The 23,512-nt window shown below is 42.4% G+C and overlaps 2 protein-coding genes across 8 annotated transcripts in view; both read left to right on the top strand.

Annotated features, from left to right (window-relative positions):
- Positions 1–9,681, top strand: part of CYP39A1 (cytochrome P450 family 39 subfamily A member 1) — a 46,371-nt gene extending 36,690 nt beyond the window's left edge. For 2 of the 5 annotated variants that reach the window (XM_028721851.2, XM_028721849.2), the window contains one exon: positions 2,679–7,457. In XM_028721851.2, the coding sequence (XP_028577684.2) occupies positions 2,679–2,750 (72 nt within the window). In that variant the 3' untranslated portion in view covers positions 2,751–7,457. Of the gene's footprint in view, positions 1–581; positions 703–2,678; positions 7,458–9,003 lie in introns of those variants that run through there. The other 3 variants (XM_028721847.2, XM_028721848.2, XM_077926610.1) reach the window with 3 other exon arrangements.
- A 10-nt stretch (positions 9,682–9,691) lies between these two features.
- Positions 9,692–22,434, top strand: RCAN2 (regulator of calcineurin 2). 3 transcript variants are annotated; one of them, XM_077926616.1, is made up of 4 exons: positions 10,550–13,398; positions 18,495–18,598; positions 19,891–20,062; positions 22,110–22,434. In XM_077926616.1, exons 2-4 carry the CDS (start codon positions 18,515–18,517, stop codon positions 22,268–22,270), a joined length of 417 nt encoding a protein of 138 aa, XP_077782742.1. In that variant the 5' UTR covers positions 10,550–13,398; positions 18,495–18,514; the 3' UTR covers positions 22,271–22,434. The 3 variants fall into 3 exon arrangements, with proteins under 3 accessions (XP_028577688.2, XP_077782742.1, XP_028577687.2); XM_028721855.2 differs by lacking the exons at positions 10,550–13,398; positions 18,495–18,598 and adding an exon at positions 9,692–10,516; XM_028721854.2 differs by lacking the exon at positions 10,550–13,398 and having other exon boundaries at positions 15,293–18,598.
- Positions 22,435–23,512: the final 1,078 nt, after the last annotated feature.

Genomic DNA, 23,512 nt, shown 5'->3' with positions numbered 1-23,512 from the left:
CTTTGACGTTTTCTCAGCTGCCATGCCAGAAGCTTCCCAGTTTTATTTGCTGATTCAAAGATTTTTTGTCTCATTAACTTTACTTTCCATTCCACTTCTTGATTCACCAACATGGAATACTGAGTTTGTAGCAGATAAACACACTACTCCTAATACAAACTGGGCTAATGTTTGTATTACTCAGGTTTTGAAACTATCCCATCATTGACAAAACTGTCTTACCCATGAAATGAGCCCACACAGACTACCCCCCTCCCACATTGTGCAACCAAAGGGGGCATTGTGCAAATGGTTATCTGCACAAAAGTGGCTGAAAACATCTGCTTTAAGATAAATCAAGTCTACTGTATATTTTGGAAAGTTGTTTCTTTGCTATATGCCTCTTTAAAAATTGGGGAGGGGTATTTTTTATTATTGTTATGTTATGCATTTTGTGTTTTTATGTTGTAAACTGCCCTGTGATCTTTGGATGAAGGGTGGTGTAAAAAAATTAACAAAGAATGAAGCATTGTAACAGAATTTTAGATGATGTTTCCTGAGATCAAGTCAGTTTTTATCTACTTGTACTGTTTGCATTTTAGATGGTTTGCTATCATGGAGATTCAAATTCTAGTAGCTATGTTGCTTTGCAAATATGAATGCCATCTTTTGGATCCACTACCAAAGGAGGTAACATATTCATAATGAAAATTAAAGTTCATAGTATGTAACTTTAATTATCTTTCATCTCCTCTGTTAAGCTTTTGTAACATTTCTAACTAGATAAAAGTTCACCATGTAGTGCCTTTTCTTATGCAGCAGTTTTTTTAAGTGGAGAGTATCTGTGGAGGAACAGACATGAAAAACATTGCAACAGATGTCAACCAATACAGATTTTTGATTTCAGTCTGTTGCTTGTGTATCTTTCCAAAGTCACAGAAAAACATATCACTTGGGACAAATGCTCCACAATAAGGACTCAGCTTAATCGATTATCAAGCTGATAAGATAAAACAAGATATATAGTCAACATCTATTTCCGGCTGAAATGGTTACATTTCAGTGAGAATACATACATCATATATTAGCTGCACAGTGAAGTCTTAGTAGTAAACAAGCAATAGCTTAGAAAACTGGACAAATCTATAAAGATACAACAAAATGGCAATATTATTAGTCTAATTGCAAAATGGCGGGAAGAAACTCTGAGTTTACTGGAACATTGTCTGGTTGTTGATTTACAAGTTGATGTTACTTCTATCAAATACATGAGGTATTGTAAAGAAAAAGACTACGTCTCTGTTGTCTGCTTGTCTGTACTCCTTATTGGTCTTGGTGATATATTTTTCTGTAACTTTGCATTCTGCTGTTATATCACCATTCTCTGTATTGTCTGTTGTGTATCTTTTCTGCAAGATTCTTATGGATTAGGAATTTGAATTTAATAATTTTTCACATATACTCCTCCATAGGTATTTGTCAGTGGAATATTAAGTTGAAGCTGGCACCCTAGTTACTTTAAATGGAAGTTAAATATGCTTACCTGAGTTCTGGGTTGCAGCCATAGGCTACAGGCCTGCATCCAATTAGTCCATGCTACAGTAAATTATCTTGAAACCTCCACATTTACTAGGTGCAGGCTTATAATCATAGTGGACGGTCTAGCTTCATGGAACTAACAGGAATTTTTTCATGCTCTTTTATTATTTGAACCAACATGCAGCAACCTTGTGATGTCAATGAAGTTACTGTACTGTTTTAACATCCCCTATTATGTTATAACAGACTTTTATTCCCATAGTTTTTTGAAAGATCCTTAAAAGTACGGTATATGTTCATAAAAATTCCACTAAATATAGATAATCTCTATTTAGATCTCTACGTCTCCCTTACAGTTCATGATTAGATAATCTGAAATGTAATCCTTGTTTTAAAATGTGAAAGCTTGTATATGCTCCACTTTTGAATAACTAGCATCCTAGATTGTTAGCTGTGTCCCTTGTTAGAATATTTATGAAAAACATTTAATCCCACTTTTCTGTCCCATTATGAGGCATGATAAGATCAATTGCAGGCAAAAGAGAAAAAAGCATGCATGAATAAAAACACTTTAAAAACCCAGATTATTCATAAAGTGCAAAAAATAGACAACATCAGTCAAGGAATAAGGGTGATGGTTTGTAGCACACTTTTCCAGTTACAACTGCCCAATATCTACAACCTGAGCCCTCCTACCATGTGAGCCTGCCTTCTTCCTCTGCCCAATATCTACAACCTCGTTTACTTAGGTTTTATCTTGTCATAAAGTAGAATTCAACATCACTCTCTTCCAGTTGTTCTATCTGTGCAAATATTATGGCTTGCCAGATAGAAAACCCCCCTTCTCCTCCCACACACTGTTCTGGGGATTCTCCCAAACTACCCCCCCCCACTTAATTTTGGGGAGTAGGGGAAGGAGCCCTGTCACACAAGCAAAAGTCCTTTGGCAGGGCCTCTGTTGACAGGACTGGCTATGTGAGACTTGCCCACAGAGTTTAATTCTAAACTGCTTTGGAGACTGATTCTGGCTCAAAATAATGAACATTTGGGGGGGGGGATATACTTAATTGTTGGTAAAATTATTGTTTCAATTACACTTATATTATCACTTGTATTATCATCTGAAGTGTCTGCTTGTAACTTCTTTTCTGTTTTTGCAGAGCCTTCTCCACTTGGTGGGGACACAGCAGCCTGAGGGACCATGCCGAATTCAGTATAAACTGAGAATATGAAGCTGAGCATTGGTGCCCATCCCGATTCCTTAACTGTCAGACTGAGAATCAGAATTGGAAGGGACCCCAGGGGCATCTAGCCCAAACCCTGCAATGCCGGATGGATTGGCTCCATTCCTTTTTTTATTTTTATTTTTATTTTTAAATAATTTTTATTAAGTTTCATATTACCAAATTAAACACATCAAATCAATTAATCCAAATTATAACAATACATATCATGTAATCCAATTGTTTTCCAAATTAAAATTTTTTGTGGGGGGTACCCATGCTTCTCGATCGGCAAGAGTCCAATCCTCGAATATTTGTGCTGCTTTCATCTTAAGAATGATATTTCCAGTCCCGTCTTCTCAATCCTTGTCATTCCTCATTTTCCTTTTCATTCACCTCCGAGTTGCTCCGCAAGTTGGTTGGGAAAAAAACAGTCTTATTTGTGTTTCTATGTGGGCTTTGTACTGCTCTCTCGTAAATCGCTCTCATCCAATAATCCAGGCATTTCCGCTCAAGCAAGCAATCACCATTTTGTTATTCCGATGAAATACAGTCTAAAAGCTCGCTCTTTAACTTTCCCGACCTGTTGCATCGTAAATTAGTCTTTTTCCAGGAGGGCTGCCCCTTCCAGATCACAATCTCCTTGTAAGTAATAAATCTTCGGCTCGCCCTCCCCAAGACCAAACCTCTGCAACACAGGTCTCGTATCAAATCTCCATTCTTACTGCGTCACAAGAGAGCCCTTCTTCTTTCCAAATTCTTCACAGAGTAAAACCTTTAAGTTCAAATTATTCCCCCACAATTCATATTTAGTCCCATTTGCAATTAGTTGCTGTGACGGATCTTCTAAGAGGGAGGGTTATTAGTTAATCACATAGAGCAAAAAAAAAAAAAAAGGCATTTCCCCCCCTTTCAGTTCCGTCGCATTCCATTCCATATACCATGTCTGTAGTACTTTGATGTAATCTTCCGTCTCAGTCTTCTTCATTTCAGTGGTAAAATTGTTAGCAGATAAGAACCTCCTGCCTCTCTTGAAGCATGTGCGTTATCTTTCACCAATTTTTTTCCTTTTAAGTAACGCAACTAGTTTCGCACCTGGAAGCAGCTTCGGAGGAGTTCTGAGGCCCGCTGAGGGTTGTGCACCCAGTGCCTCACCCCTTCTTCCGAACTCGGGGGTGATTTATGGCAACAGTGGATGAAAACTGCATCTCTCCCCCCTGGAGAGATGAAGGGAGACTGATTTATTCCCCATAATCAGCCTCTAATTACCTCGTGCGGGCTGGATAGATGTTAATATCCGCCATCTTCCAAGGCGCCCCTAGCGGCCCCCCCCTGGATCGGCTCCATTCCAATGTGTCCTGCATTCTCTGTTACCACCTTTGATCATCAGAGGTTTAAATATACCACACAATCCACTTCAATCCACTTCAATTGTTTTTATAGGATGCCAATTATACTTCCAGTTTTGGGCTTGGCTATCCAGAGAACTGCCAACTTTTAAGTAGACACATTTTATCGTCATTGAAATACCCAGTTAATTAGAAACCCCCACAACCAAGCGAGTTAACTGAGGGCAAATGATTTCTCTCAGCCAAACAGAGTTCCTTTTAAATATACTGTAGGTTGATTAGTTCTTGTTCTGCAGCTGCATGAGCGCTGATAAAATTAAGAGGGTGTCAAATACTACCAAAATTTGAAGGGAAATATTTGCTTTGTTAGGTGCAGGGCATTGGTAAATTAGACTACACCTTCTGTGAGCTGACTGAGTATGATCATTTAGCACAACTAAATGAAAACATATAGTGAACTGTCCCGTGTTTTCTCCTGAACACTGTGTCTTGTAGCGGCATCACTCACCCAAATTCTGGATTGCGTCCATCTTGGTGAGTGGGTATTCTTGTAATGCAGCTTCATCTTTCCACATTGTACAGTCGTACCTTGGAAGTCGAATGGAATCCATTCCGGAAGTCCGTTCAACTTCCAAAACATTTGAAAACCAAATCACGGCTTTTGATTGGCTACAGGAAGTTCCTGCAGCCAATCGGAAACTGTCGAAGCCCTGTCGGAGATTCGGGTTCCAAAAGAACATTGGCAAACTGGAACAATCACTTCCAGGTTTGCAGCACTCAGGAGCCAAAATGTCCAAGTTCCAGGGCATTTGGGATGCAAAGTACGACTGTACTTGGAAACTCACTGCACAGAGCTCTTGTGAGAGACCCTCTAGGCTAATTTCTAGAATACTCTCTGTGGGCATTCTGCCCATCTGGATCTCTTTCTTCAAGAATCAAGTTTCTTACAGCCCACTCTTAAGCATCTTTGTAGAAGTTAAGTGACACTTTGTTCTCTTGAACTTGCTCTTCATGTACACATTTTGGCATAGCTGAGAGGGACCAGCAGAATGTCCACCCAGAAGGGAGCAGCAATTTACAAATGGGATAGTCTGCCTCCCTTGAGCTGGCCAGGTTGTGCTAACTTGGCAGGAAGCTGTGCTCTCCTCCCCCGAGGCTAGAGCATCTCTTACCTGTGCCTCTTATGCAGGGCTGAACGACAAAGTAAGCTCTCAAGCAGCTGAGGGCAGCAGTATTCCAAGCCCTTTCAAGGGTATGCTGCTGCTTTGCAGCATCTCAAGTTGCAGAAAACTGCACAGCCATACTCAGTACTCAGTACCACTCTGTACCACTAAGAATCTGACAGGAATACACACACACACACACACACACACACACACACACACACCACAACCATGTATGTTCCAGATAGAAAGCATTCCAGTTAGTTTTTTACAATTACATTTTTTTTAACCGCAGGTACATTAAAGCCACAAGCAACACGTAAGTAGTATGTGGAAGTAACACACACAACATTTAGGAACATGTTTCTCTTTTTAGATTGGAACATTACTGTGGTAGCTGGTGCCCCATCCCCAAAGTCTACCATCTGACCTACCTATGCAACTACTTCAAATAAGGAAGTTTAATTTGGCAGATATCTGCACATCAGCTTTGTGGCTGTGAAACATGACAAGTATGGAAATGGATTAAGGTAGAACAGATTACACACACACACACACACACACACACACACACCAGTATACCTTTATCTCCAGAACATGGAAAAACTTAAAAATCACCAGTCCATCAGTTTCCTCAAAATTGAAAATGGAACACCACCAGATTTGGTCATTGAGCAGGAAAACTAAATGCAGAGTTTGGATTTTATCATGCCCAGATTATCTGGAAATCATTTTACTGATGGAACAGCTGACTGAAATATTTTATATAACAAGTCATTAAAATAAGGAAAACTGAGACTTGATGCAGGAAAAAGTCTGCAAGGATGTTCTGGTGGTACCAGTAATTGAATATTTAACAGAATAATCACCTAAAGCTGAAGAATAGTTGCATTGACAGATATAAATGGGGATGACATAGCTAAAGAAATGGACAAGAAAATAATAAAATGATTTGCAGAACTTCCAAATATATTTCATTTAAACACATGGACACAATTAGAGAAATAAGTACCAAGCAAACAACTGATTAAACTATTGAGTCAACCTTTTAGAGATTCCCCTTCACTGCAAAATCTAGCAGCATTTAAGAAGAATGTTGCATCAGATTCAAATTGTGGCTACACCCAACATCCTTGTCTTGACTTCAGCTTATTTTTCCAAAAACAAAATAAATTACTTCATACTATTCAAATACTATTTCGAACAGACAATACTCTAGTATGTAGGCCAGCAAGTGGAATAACATTTGTGCTGGATGGGGGCAGAGGGAAGCTCTTCTACATGGGATCCAATGAAACTAACCATATTCAGCCATCTTGGAATAGTATTCTACTTAAGTGTACAAAAATATGTGTGTACATGTTGCCCAAGAACTACAATCGTGGTGGATGGATATACTAATACCAATGATCTTCAGCTGTGCTCCCCAGGTTTTGTCCCTCAGCATTGGATAAGCTGGCTGGGGATGTAATCCAACTGCATATGGGGATGCAGGGTTGACAAAACACCGCAGTACAGTATCAAGGACATGTTGTATAGCAGAAGAGAAGGTCGAGAAATCATATTCAGGGACAAAATACAGATCCACAAATTGTTTTCATGCAAGTCAAAAGAAACAATGACCCATCAGTGCACTGACAACAAGCAATTTACAGTAGCTCGGGCTAATGGCGGTGCTGGTGTTTTGTTTTTCCCAGCAGCTGTCAAGCTAGCTCAGTCCACCAACACTACAGTTGCATGGGAGATGACACCAACCTGTTTCCCCTGCTTTGTTTTCATGTTGCCAGTCTAGTAAGGCATTGTGTTTTTCTGCAGAGCCACCGAAGGGAGGGGAACCAAAGGTATTGAACATTAAAAGTGTCCAGCAGCAGTTTAGTGAAAGAACCTCCAGGGTTTATGGATCTGGGAAAGGATTTCATGTGAGCACATTCATGTACAGTAGTGAATTAATAAACAAAATTGAAACAGGCAGGGCTGTTTCTTAACCACAACACAGCACTAAGGCAAAGTATGTAAAGCCAGAGGCAGTTTGTTGGAATACTAACAAGGGAACTGTGATTAAGTCAGAACATTACGACGATCACTGCTGATATAAAAGAGTGTTTAAATGCTGATTTAACAAAGCTGGATGTCACAACTTTTAGTATGCAGTTTCTTATGTTAAGTCTATTGTTCTCTCTCAAAATAAAATACTTCTGCAGGAATTTTACAGTTTAGCCTTATTTTTACAGGACCATAAACAGTATTGCTTTGAATAAAAAATTGTCCAGTGGCACCTTAAAGGTAAAGGTACCCTTGCCCGTACGGGCCAGTCTTGACAGACTCTAGGGTTGTGCGCCCATCTCACTCAAGAGGCCGGGGGCCAGCGCTGTCCGGAGACATTTCCGGGTCACGTGGCCAGCGTGACAAGCTGCATCTGGCGAGCCAGCGCAGCACACAGAACGCCGTTTACCTTCCCGCTGGTAAGCGGTCCCTATTTATCTACTTGCACCCGGGGGTGCTTTCAAACTGCTAGGTTGGCAGGCGCTGGGACCGAGCAGCGGGAGCGCATCCCGCCGCAGGCATTCGAACCGCCGACCTTTCGATCGGCAAGCCCTAGGCGCTGAGGCTTTTACCCACAGCACCACTCGCGTCCCTCCAGTGGCACCTTAGAGACCAACTAAATTTGTACTGGTTATAAGCTTTCGTGTGCATGCACACTTCTTCGGATACACTGAAACAGAAGTATCTGAACTGGACAATTTTTTATTTATTTCGACTTTCTCAGACCAACACAGCTATCTACCTGAATCTAGTATTGCTTTGGTTACTGTTTAAGAATTTTTACAGGAAAATGAACATTTCTGTATATTGATAGGGAAATTATTTTGGTACTTGAATGATTGGCAGAAAGATGGAATACGATAAAACATATGAGAGCTGGATTCCTAAGTAAAATTGCAACAGAGGTTGCAATGTCATAGGAAAACATGTCATAATTTCTTTTTTATTGTGTGTGTTCTACTTAAAGTTTGAAATGCTTTTTGGTTTTTCAGTTCTTTTTCAGGCTCCAATTGAAGGGCAGTTCAGTAATGATGTGTGCTCCATGGTGTCTGTGCTGTAGCCTAAGCAAAAGAAACAGGAATCTACACTTCAGTTTTATAGTGTCAGATTCATTTTGCTGATGCTGCTGAACCAAAATCTTTGTGCTCCTAAGTGCAACATCAGCATTGCGGAGCATGAAAGAGAACAATTGAACCCATCTCCCTGAGCTACTTCTCAGTTTGCATTTTATTTTTAATCCCATTGGTCAAAAGGCTTTGAGGACAACCAGGCACATTCTGACAGACATTTCTGTGCTATAAGAAAGCTGAACGTTTACCATTCATTCTATTACCAAATTCAAGGGCAACTAAGGTGTAGAATGATGGACTTTGCAAGTCAAATGAGTCTTGCTTTCAAAAGACAAAGCCTGCAGCATGTGTGTGTGTGTGTGTGTTTGTATGAAATATCCTATATTCCTGTGTAAATCCTAAAACCTAATAATTAAATTCCTAGTATTTCTAGAGGAGCTGGGTTGTTGTTGTTTTTCAAGACTAGAGACAGGCTATGAAAAGGCTCAGTCATCAATTCAGTAAAATTTATGATGGAAGTACATGACTGGATATAAACACTGCTGTTTATTTGCTGTGAAAATTAATGTTTTCTAGCCTAGAAAGTACTGGATTTGGCCATAACATACAGAGCAATCCTATATTTCTATAACACCAGGATCAGAGATACGCTGCCACTACATTGCCACGTCCAGTGCAGGCTCAGGCGAGGAGGGGAGAAGAAAACGCTCAATTGGAACACACAGAAGCAGAGTAAAGATGGCAGACCCACATCCCTGGAAAGGCCCACCTCTCAGGAACTCTTCAGGGGGGGAAAGAAGGGCAGGTGTGCCAAGTGGAAGTAAGGAAGAAAAAGGAGTGAGTGGAGTGGCGTCCTTTGTATCTGTTGCAAGCTGTACAGAGCGGCTGGTCCTGTTGCAAGTGCCCGGCCTCAACCTGAGACTACAGAGCTACATGGGCTACTTGCCCGTCCGAGAAGGCATCCAGGTAGTAGCTCATGTTGTCTCCCTGAGCTGATGGTTTCCTCTGCCCCGAGTCCCAGAGCAGCCTGTGACAGGAGCCTGCCTGGTCTGAGGTGAGCCTGTCTTTTGCAGTAGCAGCTTCCTGGGGGCAAGTTTGTAGAAGAGGGTAATGGATCTGAGGCATGGCCCTGCTCTACAAGCATTCAGTGCAATGCCCACCTCTCTTATTCTCCATGATAGCAGAGAAACTTTTGGCATTATCGTAGGACCTTCCAACCATATTGCTGAGGAGCTCTCATCTGTCACCACTGGCTCTTTCAGATTCTCCTGGTCAGCCATGTTGGCCACCTGGAAGGGAACCTGGAAGAGGGTTAGGGAGGGTCTGTGCATGGGATCCATTTAATTAGGTCATCAGGACATGAAAGCATTCCCAAACGCTTATGGAGATTTGTCTTCTGTGCACCATTATTCTGCCACCATTAATTCTGGTTCAACTTTAATTGCTATGTTGCAGGGAGATGAATATGTTCCAAGCATGGGGGGGGGGGGGATTGCTGAATTTCATGCAGCTATTAAAGACACAGGAATTATGTTGAGGGAAAGTGGTGGCAACTGACAACCCTATCAAAGGGGGATCAGTAGCAGCGTTGCTGCATCACAGGTTGTGGCTGGGACAAAAGATGGGATGTTGGCTTTTAACAATGGCTGAGGGTTCTAGTGAGTACTGTATCCAGAAAAGCAAAATGCCTTGGAGGACGTTCATGTTTTGCCAAGACAAACTATGATGATTCCGTTGCCAGCCCGTGCTGCCTACATTGATTTAGTCTGGGTTTATTATAATCATATTCTGTTTGCTTCAGTGTGCTGCCTGGAGTTGATAAAACGTGCGAGTTGGGGGTGAGGTAGCTTGTGTCAGTCCTTGTGGTGATGTAATTGCAATGCGAAATGGAACAGCGGCGCTTGCATAGCTGGAAGTTGTGTTGGAGGCTAGAAACAGCTCAGGCGAGAATTTGCATCTGTGTTTCCTCCACTTTAAAGCCGCTGCCTTTAGCCCTGGAGGAGCGTCCGGAGCAATTAGGAGGCATCAGCTCCGAGGCTGCGAAGCTCCTTCCAGACTGACACCGGGGGAGGGGGGGCATGGACTGTGCGGCCGCCTCTCTGGCTGGCTGCGCTCTGGACCTTGAGGTTTTTACCATCCAAGATGTGAAGGTATGGAGCTGCCCCTCCGGGGGAGAGGGGACGGAGGGCAATGGGAGTTACTGAAGGGCTGCAATAAAGCAGATAAGATGCTGGCATTCTAAGCACAACAACTGGAGCGCGTAGGTCTGTTTATATGAAGAGAATATGGGGCTGTTCCTTAGTATGAGCTTTTAAAAACATAGCTTTTGAATTACCTTTGTGAGAGTAACAAATTTTTTTTGCATCTTAATGGAAAGCTGATTTCTTAGCAAAATGTCCTTGTTCTTTATTTACCAGTCTTTTAGCATAAACAAAATGATCTTTGGTTAAAGGTAAAGGTAAAGGTACCCCTGCCCGTACGGGCCAGTCTTGACAGACTCTGGGGTTGTGCGCCCATCTCACTCAAGAGGCCGGGGGCCAGCGCTGTCCGGAGACACTTCCGGGTCACGTGGCCAGCGTGACAAAGCTGCATCTGGCGAGCCAGCGCAGCACACGGAAACGCCGTTTACCTTCCCGCCAGTAAGCGGTCCCTATTTATCTACTTGCACCCGGGGGTGCTTTCGAACTGCTAGGTTGGCAGGCGCTGGGACCGAGCAGCGGGAGCGCACCCTGCCGGGGGGATTCGAACCGCTGACCTTTCGATCGGCAAGCCCTAGGCGCTGAGGCTTTTACCCACAGCGCCACCTGCGTCCCACATTTACTCTGCATTTTTTGGGACAGCATGATAAGGAAATGAATAGTAAATGCCATGTGAGTCCAGGAGAGTGGGTTCTCTGGATTTTCTTCCAGTATGCCAACTGTTCTAAGCGCCTGGAGCACTCACTTGGAAAAACCCATAACGTTGACTAAAAATTATCAATTATAAAGGGCTAGGTTTTCTGTTTAACCCTGGCGATTGAACCATGATCAACTTAAATATAATTTCCCTTTTTTTTCTTGAGCTGCCAAAAAAGCAATCCTAAAAATAAAGATCAATTTTGTGAAAATGTGTAATTTTAAAAGGCAGTGAGATAAGCCTTCATTTAAAGAATAGTTGCAAATGGCATAATTTGGACCAATGAAGCATCCTGGATGCAGCGAGAGGCGACCCAGGGCTGAGGGCATGAGTGAGTGTGACTGCCCCCCCGGTGGGTGGTCACCATCGTATTTGGAGTAAGTAGACCACTATGGGGTATCTTGTGATTTTTACTATTTTATATTATTTTGAAGATTGTCACTGCATTTATTGAACTTTTATTGCACCCTTCTTTGAATTGATATACTGTTCACCTCTTTGGGCCAAAAAGGTAAATATGTAAATGAATCCTTAATGTAGCATATGTTGTGCCCCACATCCCACATTTTGTGATGGAAGAAGAGGCAAAAAGAAAAACGTTGGCATATTCACATCCTGTGGGTGCTGCACAGTACAGGGAGTCTGTAAGTCAGTCTTTAATATTTTCACCATAGCGTACAAGAGAGGATAAAAACAATTAACAATAATTACAAAAAATGATATTCAAAAATCTTATGTACTAATCACATTATGTACAACACAAGTAGAAATTTGGCTTAAACTTTGGCAGCTGCCAAAGCAGATCTTACGGCAGCTAAAAGAGTTGCTTGGTTACAAGATGCCACAGCAGAGGAAGCATGAAGTTTAGAATCTGTCTCTTTAGAACTTTCCAGCTGAATCTGAGCTGCAGTCCTGAGACTAGTAACAAGCAGAGCCCGGCCAAACTCCAAGGCAGGGTGAGTCAGTGTGGCCCCTCCAGGTGCTGCAGGACCCCCACTCCCATCAACCCCAGCCAAAATGACCAATGGTCAAGGACGATGGGAATTGTCCAACAACATCTGGAAGGAGGCACATTGGTTGCCCCTGTTCCAGGGCATGTGCAGAGTTCAAGCTAAGTGTCTCAGTAACACACAAACACATACCTTAAAATGACTGTCTCACACTGTTTCTTTCTTTTCCCCTGTAAAACAATGTGGGCTGAAGCATTGGATGTCACCCCCCCCTCCATCCCCCCCCACTCACATCCACACATCCGTTCCATTTTCTCCCCCCCCCCGCCCCCTTTCCTTTCTCTCTCCTTTTGCCTGGGACATCCAGCCTGGCCAATGGCTTCCCCCACAGCCTGGAGCACCTGTGTGGCTGGCCCCTCCTGAGCCTGCTCCAGACTGTGCTATGCAGACACAACCCCTCACAGAGGCACATCTGTCGGACATGAGAGTGGGTGGGCTGCCTCCAGGTGTTTTTTGACAATGTATTAAACTGTGATGAGAAGGCAAGTTTGACATTAGAAAGCTTTGTTTTGTGGTGGTCCACCGTATCGCGGTTTTTTACTGCATTAGTTGGTTGTGGCTTGCTCTTCCCTTGGCTTCAGCTGTCTCTCAGGTAGATGTGTCTAATTTTACTTTACAGCCAAATGGTTTTGTTCATGGACTGCTGGAGCAGGGTTATTTTATTCCCCCACTGTTACTTACTGATTGTTTTTTGGCATTTGTATTGATCATTAACTGCATTGGTTATTGTTTCATAGCATTTGCCTTTTGCTAGAGCATCTGTTTCTGTAGGTTGCTTTGGGCTTCCTTTGGGGTGGACAAGCAGAGTGCAAAAAGAGGGATGAGACCTGGCTCTGCAAGTTTGCCCAGGTTCTTTGGTGCTCTGTAATTCTTTGGTTGTGGGATTGCCTCCATTTTACATTGTGTCCATTTTACTGCTTCAGTCGGCAGAATTGGCGCTACTGCAGGTGATACATAATCCCCATTCCACATTTGTAAAAACTCAATCATTTCGTGAGGCAGCAGCTAGGCTGGAACTCCCTGCCTCTGACATCACGCAGGCATATTCCCTGCCCTCCTTTTGGTACCTGCTTCTTCTTTAGACATTCTTCTTTAGACAAGCCTACTCAGATGCTTAGGAAATTGAGGTAATTTTAATCAGTTTTAATATTTTAACTTTTGTATGTTTTAAATTATGTTTGTGAATATTTCTTGATTTTACTATTTTATCTTTTGTAAACTGCTTTGAGGTCCTCTACAATCAAGCAATGTATAAATGTTATGAAATAAATAATACAATAAATACAATAAATAAGATAAATAAATCAATGAAGAAGCACAATGCAGGCAATAGATTGCTTTCCACGAAGGCTCCATTTTTCAAAATAAACAGGCCTGACTCTGCTTCCCTGTTTCCAAATCTTGTATCCAGCCAGAGTGGAAGTGTCTTCACCATTTAGAAACTACAGTATCACTCTTCTTCTTCTTCTTCTTCTTCATAATAATAATAATAATAATAATAATAATAATAATAATATGCCTGAGGTAGGAAATCAGAATGAGCCACTTGCATTGTGGCCATCCTTTCTTCTAATGTAATGTCTGCATTGTCTTGAGGGCCTCCACCCATTAATATAAATGGCACTACAATTAACGTGCCTGTAGTTGAAGGCTTGCTTTGTTTTTAGTTTGATATGTTTATTCCGAATTTTAGCTCCCATAGCAAGGTTTAATTTTCTTTGCAATGTGTGGGGCAAAAGAGCTTGTGACCTCTGTAAAGGCAATACATGACTGCACAAGAAACTATGGAAAATTTAATTGATCTGATCTGATCTGATCTGATCAATACCCTAATCTTTTGTTCTGTTTATACCACAATTAGCCCTGCTGGGACATGGAAACTCTTATCATATAAAGCTTACTGGAGCAGTAAATACAAAAATGCAAACAAGTTTGTGCATCTGGGGAGATGTGCAACCACATAAAAATGCAATAAAAAGACCCATCAAGTAATAATTATTGCTTTTAGTACTGTTACAGTATGTGTCTGAACCCACATGCGTGTCCAAGCCCCCAGCCACCCATGAGAGATTTGGGGTATTTTGCTTATGAACGTGCACTTTGTTAGAAGAAAAAACTGCTCCTTTTCCCATATGGGGTATCCTAGAGTCCGGAGAGAGTCCTTATGTGGGTTCCCTATCAGTGGGAGAAAATAACAGAGGCCAACCAGTGAATGTGTTCACCTGCTCCATTTGTTGCTCCAATGAAGACACTGAGGAGTCCAAGTAAATAATTATTAGGGATCTCTTCCAGTACTCTAAAGGGCTGGACGTTGGAGGGTTGGAGCCATGTTGCTGTCTTCTAACAAATCTCGACACTCTCGAAGAAGAGTGGAGAAGAGTGACTAGTGGGGTGCCACAGGGTTCTGTCTTGGGCCCGGTCTTATTCAACATCTTTATCAACGACTTGGATGATGGACTCAAGGGCATCCTGATCAAATTTGCAGATGACACCAAACTGGGAGGGGTGGCTAACACCCCAGAGGACAGGATCACACTTCAAAACGACCCTGACAGATTAGAGAACTGGGCCAAAACAAACAAGATGAACTTTAACAGGGAGAAATGTAAAGTATTGCACTTGGGCCAAAAAAAATGAGAGGCACAAATACAAGATGGGGGACACCTGGCTTGAGAGCAGTACATGTGAAAAGGATCTAGGAGTCTTGGTTGACCACAAACTTGACATGAGCCAACAGTGTGACGCGGCAGCTAAAAAAGCCAATGCAATTCTGGGCTGCATCAATAGGAGTATAGCATCTAGATCAAGGGAAGTAATAGTGCCACGGTATTCTGCTCTGGTCAGACCTCACCTGGAGTACTGTGTCCAGTTCTGGGCACCACAGTTCAAGAAGGACACTGACAAACTGGAACGTGTCCAGAGGAGGGCAACCAAAATGGCCAAAGGCCTGGAAACGATGCCTTATGAGGAACGGCTAAGGGAGCTGGGCATGTTTAGCCTGGAGAAGAGGAGGTTAAGGGGTGATATGATAGCCATGTTCAAATATATAAAAGGATGTCACATAGAGGAGGGAGAAAGGCTGTTTTCTGCTGCTCCAGAGAAGCGGACACGCAGCAATGGATCCAAACTACAAGAAAGAAGATTCCACCTAAACATTAGGAAGAACTTCCTGACAGTAAGAGCTGTTCGACAGTGGAATTTGCTGCCAAGGAGTGTGGTGGAGTCTCCGTCTTTGGAGGTCTTTAAGCAGAGGCTTGACAACCATGTGTCAGGAGTGCTCTGATGGTGTTTCCTGCTTGGCAGGGGGTTGGACTCGATGGCCCTTGTGGTCTCTTCCAACTCTATGATTCTATGACTTCTATGACATGTGCATAAATGTTCCTGCCCCATTTTTACACCTCCAACAAACCTCTGAACTGTTCTTATACATCTTGGCCAGTTTGGCTGGGGTTAGGTACCATCTGTATAACATCTTCATCACATTTTTTCTTGTTTCATGAATTTTTCTTTAAGAACCCCAAATCAGCTGTCCGTGCCAGAACAGAACTTCATGAAACACTGTTCTAAGGGAAGAAGTTAAAACTATACTTTGCAATGTCTCTGTAATGGTTGGGTCTCTCCTACAGAAGCGAGACAACTCCGGCAGCAATGAACTCAGGTTTATTGCTCAAAACACACAAATCACTCTGGAGCTCAGTCACTCAGCGTCTGCTTCCAAATTAGCTGCTGCCGGGTCTGAGTTCTGCCCCTTCCTCTCCCCCCATTTAAAGCCCCACTTTTGCTTCCTTTTCTGTTCACACCTCTCATTAATTCTTGCTTGCCTGCGCGTCATGGGATGGGCTACCGTATTTTTCGCCCTATAGGACGCACTTTTCCCCCTCCAAAAATGAAGGGGAAATGTGTGTGCGTCCTATGGGGAGAATGCAGGCTTTCGCTGAAGCCTGGAGAGCGAGAGGGGTCGGTGCTCACCGACCCCTCGCTCTCCAGGCTTCGCACATCTCTCCGCAAGCAGTGGGAGCCCATCGCTGGGCTCCCGCTGCTTGCGGAGAGTTGCCTGCATGCCGAAGCCTGCCCGCCCTCAGCTCAGCTCAGCGCGTCCAGGCTTCGCGCACCTCTCAGCAAGCAGCGGGAGGGCTTGCAGAGAGCTGCCTGTTTGGGGGCTGGGGTTGGGGGAAGCTCAAGCTTCCCCCGCCCCAGCCCCGCGCCTGGGGGAAAAATAATTTCCCCCCCTTTATTTTCCCCCCAAAAAACTAGGTGCGCCTTATGGGATGGTGCGTCCTATAGGGCGAAAAATACGGTATTTCCGATGGCCCTCCCTCTGAGTCAGAGCTTAAACTGTCAGTCTGTGTCTTCCCCCTTGAACTCCCCCCTTCCTTCTCCATGTTCTTGGAGCTCAGGCTTCTACTGCAACTAGGCTGCTCCTCTCTCATTCTGCATTCCTGCCTAATTACCTCCTCCTGTCTCTCCCTCTGTCAGCGATGGGATGCAGGTGACAGTCTCCAGGATGAACATGTTTCACATGTATATATCATATGTTGAATTCTGTTCAGTTGTATCTGTTGCAAATAAGAATAATGCAATAATGATAATAACAGTGGGGTAATCTGCAGGGCTAAACAGTACGTTCAAGCCACTTTGGGCCGCTCCCAACAAAATATTTTAAACACAGTAAAACATCAAACATTAAAAAGCTTCCCTATACAGGGCTTCCTTCAGGTGTCTTCTAAAAGTCATACAGTTATTTCCTTGACATCTAACGGGAGGGTGTTCCACAGGGAGAGCGCCAATGCCAAGAAGGCTCTCTGCCTGGTTCGTGCAGTGAGGGAACTGCCAGCAGGCCATCAGAGCTGGACCTCTGTGTCTGGGCCGAGCAATGCTTTTTCATCCCACTGTACTGTGGGAAAAGGCTCCCAGAGCAGCTCATAAATATCACTGAGAAGACAGCCCCTGCCCTCAGGCTCACAATCTAAGAGACATAACACAAAAGGAAAAGAGACAAGGTTGGAGTAGGAAGGAAAGAAGCTTGGGCCCTTCCAGGGTGTTGCTCTTTCCAAGTGGGATTTGGCCACACACTGGGAAATTCAGACAGTGTTGGATTTCGGGAGATGCAGGGCGTTCCCGCCGCACAGAGCACTAAGATGAGGGGACCACAAAATTGAGAAGATCCATTTGGGGGCACCAAACTTTGGCCTGGCACAGGGTACAGTCCACCCCTGCTTCAGGCTGTGCAATTAAAGTTGATTTGGAGCTCTTGTGAAGCAAACTCTATAAGGAAAATGATGGAAGGATGCACTGGGAAGCAAGGATTAATACTCGTTTGAAGCAAAAATTCCTAACCACTCCACAAACTAATGAGAATGAATGTGCAATAAATTTGGATAAAAAGCATGAGAGGGTAGGTTTGCTAAGATGCAAAGCAAAGCAAAACAAAACAAAACAAAACAAAACAAAAATGCCACCACCCAAAGCTGGGTAGTTTGGACCAAGACAATCAGTGCATTATTTGGTTGAGTGGTCTATGTTCCTCTCACCAGCAAAACATGGTTTCTCAGTAGATAATGGTTGAGTTTCAAGACATCTGGCATGGTGCTGCAGCTTCTCATATAGCAAAGAACTAATTCCAGCCTTCCTAGTGTACTTAACCTGTGTAAAGACTTTACAAATATTTAGTCCCTTGATAATACACTACATATTGTTTATGTTACATGTTTTTTTGAGCTGGTATGTAGTCTGTGGATGAGCTCATATGTTTTAGCTACGTTTGTTTCATGCTGCGCAATAGTAGATCGGCAACAGAGTCTCATATAATCTGTGAGGGTCATGGTGTGTGTGCGTGCGCGCACATGCAACCTTATTCTTTCACATTCTACCCCTGACAACCAATTTGAATATGAACATGTGAGACCACACATAATCAGGTCAAGGAATTGGCTACACTCACTTACCCAGCAGCGGGCCCTGTTGGATTCAGTAGGCCTTAGTTCTGAGTAGGCATGTTTTGGGTTGCATCCTTAAGATTGCGCTCCATTGAACTTGGCATGCATGTATAAGATTGCTCTCTGTATTCACCTTTGAACAACTGAAACTTGCAGGTTTCCTGTGAAAGTGCAATGCACAGCGTTGCTGGGTGCTTGCTTGGGGTGCTGAATGGAATGTTTAGCACAAGCATATTGAATCATACCTAGAATATTCTACTGGTGTTTTAATAAATTTTGACTTGCAGAAATGAAGTCTTAGAACAATATGAAGCTGCTTTTTCATATGCACCTTATTCAGATTTTGTTCCATAGAAAAACAGCATCAACAATAACAGCCAAGAGTGATGAGGTACATATTTTTGCTTATGTTGTAAATTAACTGGTATCCATGTTAATCATAATGTTTTTCATTACATTCCAAGTATTTTGAAGAGTTCAAGAGTGTAAGTAGTAAGGCTGCAGGAGTATAGTCATTGCAGCTCATGATGTAGAAACTCTCTACATAAGATTTACACATAATGTAGCTGTATAACTGAGGTAAATAAAGTGCACTATTACATAAATGTCTTCAAGATCTTACAAGTAATTCTTATTTAAAGAAAGGATTTTAAAAATCCCTTTAATCCCCACTAAGGTTAAGAAGGTTTAATTTTCTCTATAGTAGATTCAAGCATGCACACCTATCTTTTAATAAATATTTCACCTCCAGAGCCTTGAAAAATATTTATTAAATGAACATTTAATACACAGAAACCTTGACACAACTGGGGGTGATGGTTAAACTTATAGTTAAACACACAACCCAGTGACTGCTAGAAGTCTACCACCTATTTCCATCTCTTCAGATACCAACCATAACAGAAATCTTTTTAACCATGATTCATCTCTGGTGGAGAACCGTTTTGGTGCAGGGAGTGCACCAAAAGTGCACCAAGGGAGCGCAATGTGTTGGATCGTACTGCTTTCAGTCAATGTTCATTATTCTGCTTTACATTTCTATGTTTATATTGTACTGTTTTATTTTTCACATTGTAAACGGTTCATGGGCATATTGGCTGAAGAGGGAGGGAAAGAAAGAATAAGTGAATTATTTTATCATTTATTATTATGAAATTACTCTTGTATAATGTTATGCTGACTTAACTAGAATCATATGTCAGTGTATCTTCAAGACCACAGTAGGACATAATCTTGATCCAATACCTTCCAGCTGCCATAACTGGAGTATAGGATAACCAAAGATAATCCTAGGCTTCTGTTTGCATTCAGGACAGAGACAGGGGGAAATGATGGGCAGATAAGGGAGGTGGCTGGAAGGGATCAGACATGTAGAAAGAAGTAAAAAAGGACAGTGGGACAAACTGGACAACATCTCACTACTACATTTCTCAGCTTCCAGAGAGACTTATCACAAAATGTGGGGTTTCCATTCCTCCCCCCCCCCACACATTTTATGCAATGAACTTCTGAAAAGTGGCTCCACTTAATGGTCATTGGGTGCCAACAAACTCAGTTGGTAGCAGCCCAGCAAAATTCAGTATCAATGATATTCTGAAAATGGCAGTATATACTAGCTAGCACTTATTGCCAAAGCGCTGTCTTCTCTTCTTTAGTGAGACTCTTTCTTTCATCCATGTAAAGGTCCGGAGTTCTGAGATCGAAGGGGACAAACTGCATTTGGCTCCACCCCAGCCACCAAAGCAGTTTCTTATCCCTCCTCCAGCCTCTCCTCCTGTAGGTTGGCACCCAATGAACGATGCAACACCTGCTGCTAACTATGACCTCCTTTATGCAGTTTCTAAACGGGAATCAGGTAGGTATTCTGAAATTTCAGGTATTTGAGTTTAAGAAGAGAAGATGAACTGAGCCAATAGAGACATGAATACCTAAATTCTATCTATCGTTAAGTTCACCAAAGTTCTCTTTTTAATCACTTGTGTGCAAATCTTGGGTAGGTATTGTAATAAATCTATATGGATAGCTTCAGTTTCAGCTTGAGGACATTTTCTGTGTGCTTCAAGGACATGAGTTTTCCTACTTCTTGTTCTGAGAGTAGTTCTGAAACTGAAACATGTACAGCATCACAGAACTTAATACCTGCATTTCATGAGTTTTTCTTATCTAAATGAAAAACGTGATGTATGGTTGCATGCTGCAGTTTTCAAGAGAAGTAACCACTGACCGTATTTCTCCATGAGACCTCGACTTGGTCTGAGATCTATAGCATTTCTACCTATATCCACATTTTTTCACAACCAAGGACAACTAGAAAGGTGGCTTAAAAACCCTCAAAAGCTCAGGTTTTGAGGCACCATGTTCTGTACTCTGTTGCATGGCACGATTGTGACTAGAACCACCAGCAGGATCTTTTATGATTAGCTGTGCCTCTTCTGGAATCCTTCCATGCACCCACATAAATAAATGGAGCAATGCAACCATGCTAAACACCTTCAGCAAGCAGCCCAGTGATCTATGCATAAGATCAGCTCATGGCTGCTGTCTGAATGAGCACTGGAGAAGTTGAGGAGATGGGCTGTTGTGTTCTGGAGGAGGGCACAGTTCTTTCTGCTAAGAAACATCTGGCCACCTTTCTTCCCATCTACTGTATTCTATGACATATCCTCAAATACATAGGTGTTTGTGCGCTTAATTAACAACTAAGAGGATGTGATGGCCAAGTAATGAACTAACTTGCAGAGCAATCCTAACCATGTCTATTTAGAAGTTAAGTCCTGTTGAATTCAGTGGGGCTTTCTGCCACGTAAATAGGGTTAGGATTGCAACTGTTTAAACAAAATGAATCTCAGTATAAAGGTACTGTAACTTGGGGGTAGACAACTATGTCGACAGACTCAAACAATTTGCTGTGCGTGTGTGCACCTTTGTTGCAGAGCAGCAGGCAATGACCACCAAGGCTGTTGGTCAGCTCCAAGGCCATCTCAAATCAACTGATGCCTGCAGGCAAATAAGCACTTGTAATTTCTCCCTTTGTATTTTATCCTGTCAACAAGCCCATTAATGTTTTATTACACATGAATTAGTAGATAGGAATCCCAAGATATTCTTAAATTTCAAATTTAATATAGGCACTGTGATAAAACTCATCAGGAAGATAGATTTATAGACACTGTCGGCAAAGCTTGCTAATCAAGTTTCCTCCCATCTGCTACACTGAGAGCTGCCTCTTTCTGTTTCTGTTTGGGAATGATCTCTGCTTGTGCAGAAAGTCATACTATAAAGTACAAAGGGCAACCTAGTATTGCGCAGCAGGTACACAGAGCAGGCATCTCTCGTATTGCCCAAGTGCGCTCTCTCTTCTAAAGACTTTTACAGTGAAGGAGAAAACGCATGTACATGGAACAGCACAAAGGCCACTTGAACTGGTTGCCAGTTTACAGCCAAATATGGTAAGTGCATTTGTGCAAAATGCTCCTCCACAAACTAAACAATCACACACTGCCCCCTGGGGAGAGGTTAGGCAACAGCATGTTCAATTACAGTTTGTGTCCCAAATGGGATACTTAAACAATAGTGGCATCATGAAGGTCTTGAGTCAATGTCCAAAATCCATTCATGCCATTTTTGCATTTATATCCTACCTTTTCCTTTGATTCTCACCCTCCTCATTTAATTCCCACAACAACCCTGTGAGGTAGGTTAGGCTGAGAGGCAGCGACTGGGCCAAGGTCCCACAATGAGCTCCATGGCTCAGTGGGGATTTGAACCCTGGTCTCCTAGGTCTTATTCCAACACTGTAACCGTGACGCCCCTCTTGACTGTCCAGTTGAGCAGTAATGTATTCTAGTGGGGCTCTATGATGCTAAATAGCATTTAGTCTAAATGTTTGTCTTTGCTTGCAGGTGAGAAATACGAGCTGCACGCAGGTACAGAGTCCACCCCAAATGTCGTGGTGCATGTCTGTGACACGGATGCAGCAGAAGAGGGAGACCCAAACAATTCACCCAAGCCCAAAATTGTTCAAACTCGACGTCCTGATGTGCCATCTTCTGTGTCTAACTGATTTTCTCCAACAAGAGCACCTCTTTTTTATTCCACTTCTGTAGTCTTCCAATGCATTTTAATTTCTATTGGCTCTGTTTGTCTGGTAAAAATATATTGTGTGTTTCTGGATATTTACCTTATTGGAATACACTCTTTGCTGCAATGAAATCTTACCAAAGAGTATATGTTGTTGTTGTTGTTGTTGTTGTTGTTGTTGTTGTTGTTGTTTGTGGGGGGCTACAGTAATCATATTGCACATCACACAGAACAATTGGCATGAGTCAGATAATGCAAGGCTGGTAAGTTAAGTTGACTAGGCAATATTTCATTGCTCACTTGAATGTCAAGCATTGTTCAATGAACAGTACCAGTGATTTGCAATTCAGGATCCACAAGTTAGTCTTCCAAGTAAGCTTCCTTTTCAAACAGGATCCCCATATGCCCTGCTTAACTACACGGCTTATGTTGACTTACAGAAGGCAATGGCTTGGCAGCCTTTGCGGAGCAGGGAACAAGTTACATTCAACACTATCTAATCATTTCCCCTTCCGATATATCTAGTCCTATCTAAACCTTCAGTTTTGGGTCTAAGATGGGAGATGCCTCCACGCGGTGAAAGAACACGAAAGGATGCTATTAGAGGCAACAAAGCTTCCTTTAGGAAAACGGAAGTCTTGTCCAAATGAGAACAAAAGAACTGCAGGTAATTGCAGACAATTAGAGATGCAACAGTAACAAGGACAAAAATCTGAGAAGCACAACGCTAAAAATATTAAGATCAACAGTAAAACAAAAAACAAAACAAAAAACTTTAGATAAATTAGAAGCAGGAAACTAGCTGGACCTTTGGATGACAAAAGCGTGCTAAGGGACAAAAAGGAGATTAATAATGTACTTATTTATTTATACAAATATTTAAAGACCACACCTTCATATAAAATATCAAATACAACCAAACATCAAATACCGTAAAAACTAGAAAATAATTATAAAAATGACTGATTCTTCTTGAAAAAGTTTAAACAACTTAATAATTTGCTCTTTTGGCATAAAAATCTTTAAGAGATGCCTGAAAGCTAGCAGCTAAGATGGCCTGCAGAATCTCTGCTGGAAGAGTATTCCACAACATGGGACCATAGAACCAAAGAATTGTGGAGTTGGAAGGGATCCCAGGGGTTGTCTAGTCCAACACTCTGCAATACAGGGACACTAAATGCTCTACTTTTAGTTGAAGCCAGTTGAGCTTCTGAGTCACGGGGGG

This window comes from Podarcis muralis, chromosome 3 (genome assembly GCF_964188315.1).
Source record: "Podarcis muralis chromosome 3, rPodMur119.hap1.1, whole genome shotgun sequence".
In the NCBI taxonomy this organism is placed as follows: Eukaryota; Metazoa; Chordata; class Lepidosauria; order Squamata; family Lacertidae; genus Podarcis; species Podarcis muralis.
The sequence above is the reverse complement of the archived record's forward strand: the minus strand, read 5'-3'. Positions and strand labels throughout refer to the sequence as shown.